This window comes from Phocoena phocoena, chromosome 2 (assembly GCF_963924675.1).
Source record: "Phocoena phocoena chromosome 2, mPhoPho1.1, whole genome shotgun sequence".
NCBI classification, from domain to species: Eukaryota; Metazoa; Chordata; class Mammalia; order Artiodactyla; family Phocoenidae; genus Phocoena; species Phocoena phocoena.
In genome coordinates this window covers 174,340,748-174,352,909 of record NC_089220.1, presented here as the reverse complement: position 1 = coordinate 174,352,909, position 12,162 = coordinate 174,340,748, and the positions used below count along the sequence as shown (strand labels likewise).

Below are 12,162 nucleotides of genomic sequence, written 5' to 3'. Positions count from 1 at the left end.
CAGCATTTTACTATTTCAAGTGAAATGTGGAAACCTTACCAACAATTACATCATAGTACTCTCCCCTCTCTATGATATAGTTGTTTTAAATATCATCTCCGCCTACAATGAGTACTTCTTCAGAAATGTTATAATTTTTGCTTTAAAGGTCAAACATAAGTTTTAAAACTCAGGACAAAACTCTCCTCAGATATTCACGCTTCCCATTGTACTTTCTTCATTCATAATGTTCCAAGTTATCTTCATTTATCATTTCTCTTCTGTTTTAAGGACTTCCTATAGCAATTCTTTGAGAACAAGACTGCTAGTAATATATCTCTTAGTTTACTTTCATCTGAAAATGTCTTCATTTCACCTTCATTCCTGAAGGATATTTTTGCTGGATGTACAATTATGGGTTGACAGGTTTGTTTTTCAGCATTTGTAAAATGGCACACCACTTCCTTCTGGCTTCATGGTTTCTGATAAGACATCCATGCCATTCAAATCATTATTACCCTACAGGTACTATGTTGTTTCATTGAGCTGCTTTCAAGATTTTTTTTTGGAGGAGGAAAAAGGGAATTCTTTAATTTTCAGAAATTTGATTACAATGCATCTGGATGTGGATTTCTTTGAGTTTAGCCTGTTTAGTACTCATTCAGCTTCTTGAACCTGTTGATTTGTCTTTTGCACATTTGGGTGTTTTCAAACATTGTTTCTGCATATATTTTTCAGCCTCACACTCTTTCTCCACTTCTTCTGGAATTCTGATGAAATGAATGTTAGATCTTCTGTATTTTCCCACAGATCTCTGAGGCTCTGTTCATTTTCTAAAACTGTATTTACTCCTTCTGGGTCCAGGAGGCTAGCCTGGTGCATGCCTCTCATGGCAGTGGCAGAAGTGGAAAAGCAAGCCCTGGCACACAAGCCCATTTCAATACCATGTTTGTGACACATTTGCTCATGTCCCACCAATGGAAGTAAGTCATATGACTAGACTGGATTCAGTCATGATGGTAACAGCAGGACAATACGCCCCATCCACAGCGGGAGGCCACTACAACAGTACACAGCAGACAGCACTGATACAGGAGTGGGTAAGGAATGGGTCCAATGCTGCAGTCTGACACCACAGGTAATCTGGTTGTCTACCCTTTGATGGCTTTTAAGATCGTCTCCTCTACTGAACTTCCATAGATCCAGTAAAATCTGTCAACACGTGTATTTATTTTTCTCTCTTCTGGTCTGTGTCGAGGGCATATTTTCCCGTTAAAAATGCATGCCTGGGGCTTCCCTGGTGGCCCAGTGGTTGAGAGTCCGCCTGCCAATGCAGGGGACACGGGTTTGTGCCCCGGTCTGGGAGGATCCCACATGCTGCAGAGCGGCTGGGCCCGTGAGCCATGGCCACTGGGTCTGCACGTCCGGAGCCCATGCTCCGCAACGAGAGAGGCCACAACGGTGAGAGGCCCACGTACCGCAAAAAAAAAAAATGATAGAAAATAAAAAGTGCATGCCTTCCTTTAGTTTTAGAAAATTCCCAGAAATTATATTTTCCAATACTATTTCTCTACCATTTCCTCCATTTTCTTCTTCTAGGATTCCTGATATATGAATGTAGGAAACTTCCCACCCATCTCCATTTCTCCTAACTATGCTTTAATATTCATTACCTTCCTGTCCCTCTGTCTATAGTTTACACTCTCCACTGCACTTTATATTTCAATGACTTTTTTTCTATATCCATGTATCTTTATACTAATAATATTTTTCTTTAAACTGACTTACTCTGGGACAAAGAAAACTAAAGTCTATCTGGTAATTGACACTACAGATATGTCTGCTACTTACACTTGCCTTCTAAAACATTAAAATAATGTACCAATTAAAGTTTAAATGTTTGCTCAGATTTCACTTCAAATTATCTGAATACTAGTAGTGATACGTATATGACCACTATGAAACCTACTGCTTTAGATAAACTCAGCCCTGGTGCACTCTAAAGACAGAGAGCGAATGAGACCCTAGCTCTCACTGCCACAAGCTGACTGACTCAATTACAACACACATCTACACACAAGAATAAACCTGAATACTGAGTTGCTTTTCTTTCTTTAAAAAAAAACATAAGACCAACTTCATGTAGAAGACGCAACATATTCAAGGAAACTACCGGCATTACTGGCACTGAAGGCAACACTGTATCCAGGAACAATGAAAAACTGATTTCAAGTTAAACCAAAAGAATTTTTAAATAGGGATTATCAGTATTATATAGCTATAAGATAATGCACATCTTAGAAAAATGTAGCCAAAGGATTCTCGATGAATTCTGAGAAAACCAGTCTTGCTGCTTTTTAGAAGCTGAATAAAAATTTAAAAGTGAATCTGCGGTAACCGTTTTCAGATATTATCTTATCTACTATTTCTAAACAGAAATCCAGGGTTAATGTTTATTACCTTTGGCAACTCCCATTCTGACCGAGATCCAGCTGCACTGCAGTAATACTGTCTACCTTGATCGTCAACGTGCTTGAGCCACTATAAAGACAAGACGGGGTTATATTTTAAACGCACATAAAATGGGGTTTAAGCCTATACAACCGAGATATGAGATGACATTCTCATGAATTTTATTCTACTTGCTCAAGATCATTGCAAAAGAAATATAACAAAACCTATACTAATAGACTTGCATTTTAAGTTTGGTAAAAATAAGTAAACTAGGGACTTCACTGGCGGTGCAGTGGTTAGGAGTCCGCCTGCCAATGCAGGGGACACGGGTTCAAGCCCTGGTCCAGGAAGATCCCACATGCTGTGGAGCAACTAAGCCTGCACACCACAACTTACTGAGTCTGAGCTCTAGAGCCCACGTGCCACAACTACTGAGCCCGTGTGTCACAACTACTGAAGCCCGCACGCCTAGAGCCCAGGCTCCGCAACGAGAGAAGCCACCGCAATGAGAAGCCTGCGCACTGCAACACAGAGGAGTCCCCGCTCGCCACTACTAGAGAAAGCCCGCACACAGCAACGAAGACCCAATGTAGCCAAAAATAATTAATTAATGAATGAATTTTTTTAAAAAAGCATATCTCCATTTATTCCCAAGCGTCTTATTCTTTAAACTAGCACAACAACCCATTACCTTCTCTGATGATAAACACATAAAATTCCAAAATGCATTCTCAAACTGGTTGATGAATCATAAAATACTAGACTCATGGTTTTTGTTTTATGTAACTTGGTTATAAAAGAAAAAGGAGTGTAGGAAGTGAGGTGGTATGTCATAACAGCATGTTGAGAAAACTATTCCCAAAAAACTATTCCCCAAGAAAAACACAAAGCAATATGTTTGCTGAAGAAGCGTAAGCAGACTGACACTCGACGGGTCTTCTCTTCAAAGGGTCTGTCTTAAACAGGTTGACACCACAAACGTTCCTGTAACTGGAAGCAGTTTACAACCATGAACAAGTAGTTACACTGAGTCTTCATATTGCCAGTTGACATGGTTACAGAATTACAAGAAAATATTTTCATGCGTTTTAAAAATACTAAAAAAGCTTCAGTACATAATGATTTTATGAGAGGAATCTGCCAAGAAAACTAGATGAGAGAAAAAGAAAGTACCTTTTCCTTAGTACAGTCACTGGTATACAAGGTATGCCCACGTTCATCCAACTCTTCTGACCAACCCCTTGGAGGAGAACCACACTGACTATCTGACTGGCTGTAACAAACGCTGTGGTAGTTTTCTTCTGATGAAAGAAGCTATAAATAGTCAGAAACATAAGGATTTTTCTTCTTTGAACATATATATATGTGTGTGTGTGTGTGTGTGTGTGTGTGTAGCAGTTGAAAATCTAAGCAATCCACTTTATTTGGCTATACATACTAATATATCTTGAATATATTTAAATATTTAGTTTTCAAAACAAATTGTTTAGTCTTTTTAATGGTATACTGTAAGTGGTAAGGTGAAATTAGTAAGTTATTCTATCGCATTAATGCAAGCCTAGAAAAATTTACTATAATGAAATTGAGAACAATGTTTTCAGACTGAGAGATAAAATGCTACCTTCTATTTAATGCTGCTTTTGAACTGAAATCAGGTTAAAAATTGACAGGGGTGCGTGTGTGTGTGTGTGTACACACATCTATGTGTAAGCAAAGCAGGAAGTGAGGGCACTTCATTAGACTGAGATTCTTGAAACTTCTCACCGATTTATTGCAAGTTCCTAGCCAAATGCCCCGCAAAAAGTGCTCAGTATATGTTGAACTATTTTCTTAAAGCGTGTGGGATGGAGATGGGGGGAGAAAAGACACTAGCTTTGTAACACTATATTTTATGTTCTAATTTATTGTCAAGTTTTCCTAACTCACTCAACCAAATGCTTCTTAGGACTATTCAAAACTACACTTTGAAAGAAGAAAAACTAATATTGAGAAAATACAAACACAATACAGAAAGATTAAGAAATTCAGTATGTAATATTTACTAGGCTAACTCTAATGTGTAAATGACCCTTCCAGGGTCACGTTCAGGTAAAATATCTTCTACAATTAAATCTACTCAATCAGACTGGATTTTCTACCATAATTTGGTCTGAAACACTAAGATGTGTAGATTCTCAATGCTGTAGAAGTAACATACGTAAACATCCTAATGTTAGCAATATGTTCACAAAAACTGACATAGACAACTTAACAGAAGTCTTGCGTAGAGTGAGCTATATATGTTTTGTAACAGTAACGTTTTTAAAAAAGGAAAAACCTAACTCAAACATCAGGATTTATTTTAATTTAATTGAGACCGCTTAAAATGTAAGCTCATATAGGAGAGGTACAATAAAATCTTTTAGAAACAGAGTAAAAGAAGGCAATCTGTACAGGAAAATATTATTCAACCATCAAAAAAAAAAAAAAGGAGGGCTTCCCTGGTGGCGCAGTGGTTAAGAATCCGCCTGCCAATGCTGGGGACACGGGTTCGATCCCTGGTCCAGGAAGATCCCACATGCCATGGAACAACTGAGCCCATGTGCCACAACTACTGAGCCTGCGCTCTAGAGCCCGCGAGCCACAACTACTGAAGCCCGCGTGCCTAAAACCCGTGCTCCGCAACAAGAGAAGCCACCGCAGTGAGAAGCCCGTGCACCGCAACGAAGAGTAAGCCCCGCTCGCCGCAACTAGAGAAAAGCTTGCGTGCAGCAACGAAGACCCAACATAGCCAAATAAATAAATATATACATTTATTTATTTTAAAAAAAGAAGAAGAAGGAGAATCCAGAAAAGTAAGTACAATAAAAAGGCAGCTTTCTCCTTGATGGCATTTGTCAAATCCTGAACTAGAACATTAGTTTTCAAGGCCATGCAGAAGTGCTGGGGAATAGGATGCGGAACAACCTAAGGCAGTGAGTCCCACAAGAAAGAAAGGGGACCCCAAAGAATTATACCTGCAGTTTATGGGGTGAATCAGAAACAAATCTTGGCCCTTTATTCCATGCTAGGAAAATCACAGGACTAATCAGGGGAAACTGGGGGAGAACGCAACAAGCCACTCTTCATGCAATCCAAAATTACTACTACCTAGGTGGCCTGTGAAAACGCAAACTGAAATTTTAGTTTCAAATGTTCACAGCATACTAGTTTCCCCAGGCACCTGGCAGAAACAAAAGCAAATCCTCTCTGAAGGAACAAACTTTCAACCCTAGCATTAAACTTGCTATATATGAATTTCCAACAACTATAATCTCACATTAAAACACACACACAGGGCTTCCCTGGTGGCGTAGTGGTTGAGAGTCCACCTGCCGAAGCAGGGGACACAGGGTTTGTGCCCCGGTCCGGCAAGATCCCACATGCCGTGGAGCGGCTGGGCCCGTGAGCCATGGCCGCTGAGCCTGCGCGTCCGGAGCCTGTGCTCCGCAACGGGAGAGGCCACAACAGTGAGAGGCCCACGTACCGCAAAAAAAAAAAAAAAAATACACACACACACACACACACACGATGTAAAACAAACACCATGAGTGAGAGTCAGCAGAAGAACAGCATATTCAGACTCTTAAAGACTATATACTGAAATTAGCAAAAATAAAGTAGAAAATAAGACTTAAGAAAGATATGACAAATAAATGCAATATATGATCCTTCACTGCAGGAAAAAAACTATAAAGGATATGAGTTGACAAGTGAGAAACACGAACATTACCTTTGTATTAAATAATATACTGATATTAAATTTCTTGGGTATGATAAAGTATTTTTCACACACACAAAAAAAGATTTTGCTGGAAACAGTCCTTATACTTAAAGAATAAAACATTATGTTGTCTAGTCCAAATGATTCAGAAAAAAAAATTACTGCAGAATTAGAAGGGTAAAAGGAGGGAGAAAGTAACAAGGCAAATGTGGTAAAGTGTTAACAACTTGTAAATCCAGATGAAGGGTACCTGGCAGCTCACTATACTATTCTTTCTACTTTTTTTGTATGTTTCAAACTTCTCAAAGTAATTAAGATAGGGAAGCTCCCCAAACAAATTTAAAAGAACACATTTTTTAAATTCAAGGGTTGGTTTAATATCTAACAAACATACATGATGAAGAGAAAAACAGCAAACAGGAGCTTGACTTGGAAATGACTGGGAACAAGCAGAGAGAGACACAGCAATAAAATGTTAAAGTATAAGGGAAATCAAGAGACATGATAAACGGAGCGAGCAGATTAACTGTTCATCTAATCAAAGTCCCAAAACAAGAGGAAAGAGAAAATGGGACAGGAGCTGTATAAAGACAATGCCTAAGAGTTTTTCCAGAACTAATCAAAGACGGAACGCCTCAAATTTGGGATTCCCAACAAAGCCCCGGAAGGAAATAAAAAAGATAACTTCACCGAATCACATCATAGTGAAACTACAGACACGAGATCCTCAAAGCCACCCACAGGAAGGGATCTACAAGTTGATTCTTCCACATCAACAATGGGAGCCAGAAAACATGAGAATAAAGTCTTCAACGAACAAGGGAAAAATAAAAAGCCATCAGCTTAGAACTGTGCACCACGTAAAGATACTCTTCAAAAGTAAGGATGAAAAACAAATTTCCAGGCAAATGAAAACTAAGATTCTATCACTAACAGAGGCTCACTAAGGAAATTTAAAAGTAGGTACTTAAGACAGTATAAAGTTATCCAAGGTAATCTAATTTGCCTAAGAAATGTGAAAAAAGAAAGTGGTACATATGAGGATAAACTTTGAGCCACCATGTAGAACAAGTAGTAAGGGAGCTAAAAAATAGAAATAAACCAAACAACAATAGCACCGCTGCACGTATAGTTCCTGTACGGTTTCAAAAGCAGCAAGAAGAGCTGATTAACCGCAGACTGTGATAAGTGCGCCAGTTACAACTCCTACGGAGGCGTTTCTCATCAGCAGCACCGCGGACCGTTAGGGCCAGACTGTGCCTCGTGGTGGGAGCTGTCTTGTGAATCACAGGATGCTCAACAGCTTCTCTGGCCTCTACCCACGAGGAACCAGTAGCCCTCGCTGAGTTGTGACAACCCAAAATACCCCCAGACATTGCCTAGGTCCCCCCGGAGACAACACTGCCCCACGTGAGAACCACTGTGCTAGGGCAACCACTGAAATAACAAACTTCTGGGTTAGGATGAGAGGGCGAGCATCTGCTCCCTCTCTAACCCTACTGAAATAAAAGTATCGAAACAAGCCTAAAAAGACCCGAACCGCCAAGAACAGGGAGAACACAAGGAGACACAACAGCCACAAAACTCTGGAGGCTGAGAAGCAGATGAACAAACACCTAAATTATCCGCAAAGAAAGCAGAATCTAAACTGGTGGGGGGGATGGGTGCCGGGGAGGGAAAATGAAATGCAACAGGTCTGCAGAGCGAAATCTTCAAACGGCCCAGGAAGTGACAGTATTAGGTCCTCCTGGAACCGAGGGTACTGAACTGAGGACTGAAATCGCCAGACTCCCCTTCCTCATGCCTGGCCACTAGGTGTGCACCCCTCCCTTATTCCAGCGCAAGTGTAGGGTTTTACTCCCTATCAAGAGGGATTCTGAGTTGGAAGACAACAGGCACGACTGGGACGCAGGTACCAAACAGAAAGAGGGGAGACTAAGGAACTATGTGCAAACTAAACGCCGGGTACCAAGACCCAGGCGGCCCTTACTGTCCAGGTGTTAAGACTTCTGCAGAGACAGGTCAGTCTGAAAGGGAAGACCGAATGGTTCCAACACTGGAGATATCCCACACGCAGCTGACCGAGATCGCCATAAAGTCAAGTTCAAAATGCCTTGCAACTGTGAGAAGAAATGATTTCCAACCTAGAATTCTTCACTCAGGCCAACTATCGATTAAATAGGAGGGCAGAATACAGACTTTTTCACACACAAAGTCTCAATGTTACCTCCCATGCACAAGCTTTCTCAAGAAGTTACTGGAAGATATGCTCCAGCCACTCTGGAAATACCTATTTTACACAATACCTGCAGAGAGGGAGTGGTGTGAACTCAGACTCCGAAACACTAATCACTGATCTAGTCACTGAAATAGAAAGCTAAGAAGGGTTGTTAAAGTTCCCATGTATACTCCAAATTTCTTTAAATTATTCTACAATTTAGCCCTTACCCCAATTCTTCCAAATTATATGATTTTACTTTATTATTGATACACAGGACAACTTATTTTCAAATCTTTCTGGACACACAAATTCAAATCACTTTCCTAACATTTTCCTATTATAGTAACACATGAACAATTTCTCACTATCCTCCCACCTCATTCCTGAATACTAAAAGTACAAGTTCCCACCAAAGCAAAGCTATAAATAACCAACTGAAAAACAGGATAAGATGAGGGGTCATTAACTATAAAAAGCTTTCAGGTTCTGCTAGATACAGGATGTGTTACCTGATTTCTCCAGCTCCTACCTATAACTGGAGTTCTGTTCTTACTGTACACGCCAGCTGCTCTCTCTAAGAGCAGGTGTCCTGTGCAGGTGCGGGGACCTCCATCTACCAAACAGCAGGATTTAACTCCATTCTATCCACGCTACCCAAGCTTCTCCTGCACACCTGAACGGTCCCAAGGACTCTCTCCAGGCCTCGGAGATGAGTGTTTCTCAAAACACCGCTGGCCAATTCACGGCACCACCCTCTGAGAGGTGGGAGGGAAGTGAAACCAAAAAAGGTGGGGAGACAGTATGGACACGTGTTAGAGAACATAATGATATAGAGTGAATTGTCAGACTTAGAGGGTGGTCCTTTGTTCGCAGCAAAGGAATTATACTTATGTCCCCTACATAGAAATAAAAAGTGATCTTGTATCTCTAACAAAAACTGACAAGTATCTTGCTAGCCCCACCAAACCATAAACAAAAATGTCAATTAAATAACTGTTTTTATTTGTTTGGCTAAATCATATCACATATTTTCTCTCCTTTTTCTAAAAGATGTCACTCCTTGGGCAACAACAATGATTGAATTAGTATCTTCTAGCACATGAGGGAAACTACCGCCACTAGGCAACATTAACCCAGTTAATTCTGGAACTAGTAAGCATGCTACAAGGCTAGACACTGTCCACTAGTTAGAGATTAGGAAGCGACAAGCAGTAATATAATACAACGTGGAAAAAAGATTTAGTATCTTAGAGATTTCAAGGGTTAGAAGCAAACCTATTCACTTCTTTGATGAACAAAAAGAGAAAAAGCTCGGTAACTCACTGGTTGACCCCCTAACTCCTCATACCTCTTGATCTCCTGGACTCTGGGAATCTCCTTTGCTTATGTTTGTATCTCGAGTCCAACGAGGGGGTTTCCAAGTTCTTTCCTGTGTTCCTCTGTTATAGTAATAACAACGCCCTGAACTATCTTTATGAGTTTCCCATTCTCCATTAATCTGAATTGCTGGGCTTCCAGGGATCGGGGGGAGAGCCGACTGGGATATTTTCAGTTCTTGCAGGTTAGCGTAGACAGGAGAATCTGGCCGCCCTTGATTTGGAGGTGTTGTCGCCTGTGAAAAATGTGAAATATCCATGTTTAAACTGGCATAACGCTTATAAATTAAACATGAGATTTATAAATATAAATACTAATTCATTTTAAAACATATATACAGGTGTATATATTCTTTATAAGGAAATAAGAATTTAACGGTTTTAATATTCATAGTTTGAAAAAAAAACATAAGCTTTAAAGAGAATCCAAAGTGTGCCTGGGCTTCCCTGGTGGGGCAGTGGTTGAGAATCTGCCTGTCAATGCAGGGGACACGGGTTCAAGCCCCAGTCCAGGAAGATCCCACATGCCACAGAGCAACTAAGCCCGTGCGCCACAACTACTGAGCCTGCACTCCAGAGTCCGCGAGCCACAACTACTGAGCCTGCGAGCCACAGCTACTGAACCCGCAAGCCACAACTACTGAGCCCGTGAGCCACAACTACTGAGCCTGCACTCTAGAGCCCGCGAGACACAACTACTGAGCCTGCATGCCACAACTACTGAAGACCGTGCACCTAGAGCCTGTACTCTGCAACAAGAGAAGCTACCGCAATGAGAAGCCCGTGCACCGCAACAAAGAGTAGCCCCTGCTCGCCGCAACTAGAGAAAGCCTGTGCGCAGCAACGAAGACCCAACTCAGCCAAAAATAAATAATTTTTTTTTTTAAAGCGTGCTTAATTACTTCCCCTCACCCTGAAAGAATACTCGACTAGAAGTCAGGAGCTATGGGTTCCAGTTCAAGACCTGGCCTAACAAGTTGTAAGACAACAAAAAAGATCACTTCATATCTCTGAAACTGAACTTTTTAATCTCTGTAAGTGAAGAAACTGGATTAAACCACCTAGGTTCCCATTGGCTCTAAAATTCTATGATTTAAAGCAATTTTCAAAATATAAAAAGTCTTACATATAGGTAACTCAGCATTTATTCAGAAAACTATTAAAAGAAAGATTTCATATCCTAAGCTCTAATATTAAATCAAGAATATAAGTAAAAGACAAAGGAGATACATTACTTCAGGTAAGAATTTACCACATACTACTTCTCAGCTATAATTTCTCAGCAGCCATAAACAAATCTTTCCTCTCTTCCTAGTCTACTTATTTGTGAATTTCCTAAGACTGGAAAAACAATTAGTAGTAACTGATTTACATGCTTATTCAGTCTCAACCTTCAGTTTTACTTTTTATTTTTAAATGTCTCACTAGATGTCAGTCAAGAGCAGAATACTCTTCATACACTTTGCATAAGGACATTGTAAACTGTATTAAGTTAGAATTATAATTGCTGAAAGAAAAAGTGCACGTCTGAGAACGCCTTTTTAATACTGTGTGTTTGTATTTGTGTATACATCTTTCCTTTTACAAGAGGGTTTCTCAACCTCAGCACCACTAACATTTGGGAAGAGATCATTCTTTTTGTGGGAGGCTATCCTGGGCATTGTACAATGTTCACTAGCGTCTCCAGCTGCCACCCACCAGATGACAGTGGCTTCCCCTCACTGTGACAATTAGAGTCTCCAGACACTGCCAAATGTCTCATGGGGACAAACTGCCCCTGGTTGAGAACCTTTGCCATATTAGTCCTAGAATTATTCAGATGTTCAATTACTTCTATAATATACCCATAGTTTTATGAACACTTGAAAACACTGAATTAAAAAAGGGAAATGTGGGCCATCATCAAAAAATCTACAAACAATAAATGCTGGAGAGGGTGTGGAGAAAAGGGAACCCTCCTACACTGTTGGTGGGAATGTAAACTGGTTCAGCCACTATAGAGAACAGTATGTAGGTTCCTTAAAAAACTAAAAATAGAGCTGCCATGTGATCCAGCAATCCCACTCCTGTGCATATACCCAGACAAAACTATAATTCAAAAAGATACATGCACCTCTATGTTCATAGCAGCACTATTCACAATAGCCAAGACATGGAAACAACCTAAATTCAGCAGAGGAATGGATAAAGAAGATGTGGTACATATACACAATGGAATATCACTCAGCCATGAAAAAGAATGAAATAATGCCACCTGCAATGTCATGGATGGACCTAGAGATTATCATACTGAGTGAAGTAAGTCAGAGAAAGACAAATATCATATGATATTGCTTATAGGTGGAATCTAAAAAAAATGGTACAAATAAACTTATTTACAAAACAGAAAT

The 12,162-nt window shown here is 40.2% G+C and overlaps 1 protein-coding gene across 6 annotated transcripts in view; it reads right to left on the bottom strand.

Moving 5' to 3' along the window:
- The window catches only part of ARHGAP12 (Rho GTPase activating protein 12), a 90,463-nt gene that overhangs the window by 37,695 nt on the left and 40,606 nt on the right, over positions 1–12,162 (bottom strand). For 3 of the 6 annotated variants that reach the window (XM_065871117.1, XM_065871118.1, XM_065871119.1), the window contains exons 2-4: positions 9,745–10,008; positions 3,607–3,747; positions 2,440–2,520 (exon numbers count right to left, since the gene is read on the bottom strand). In XM_065871117.1, the coding sequence (XP_065727189.1) occupies positions 2,440–2,520; positions 3,607–3,747; positions 9,745–10,008 (486 nt within the window). The remainder of the gene's footprint in view (positions 1–2,439; positions 2,521–3,606; positions 3,748–9,744; positions 10,009–12,162) is intronic. The other 3 variants (XM_065871120.1, XM_065871121.1, XM_065871122.1) reach the window with 1 other exon arrangement.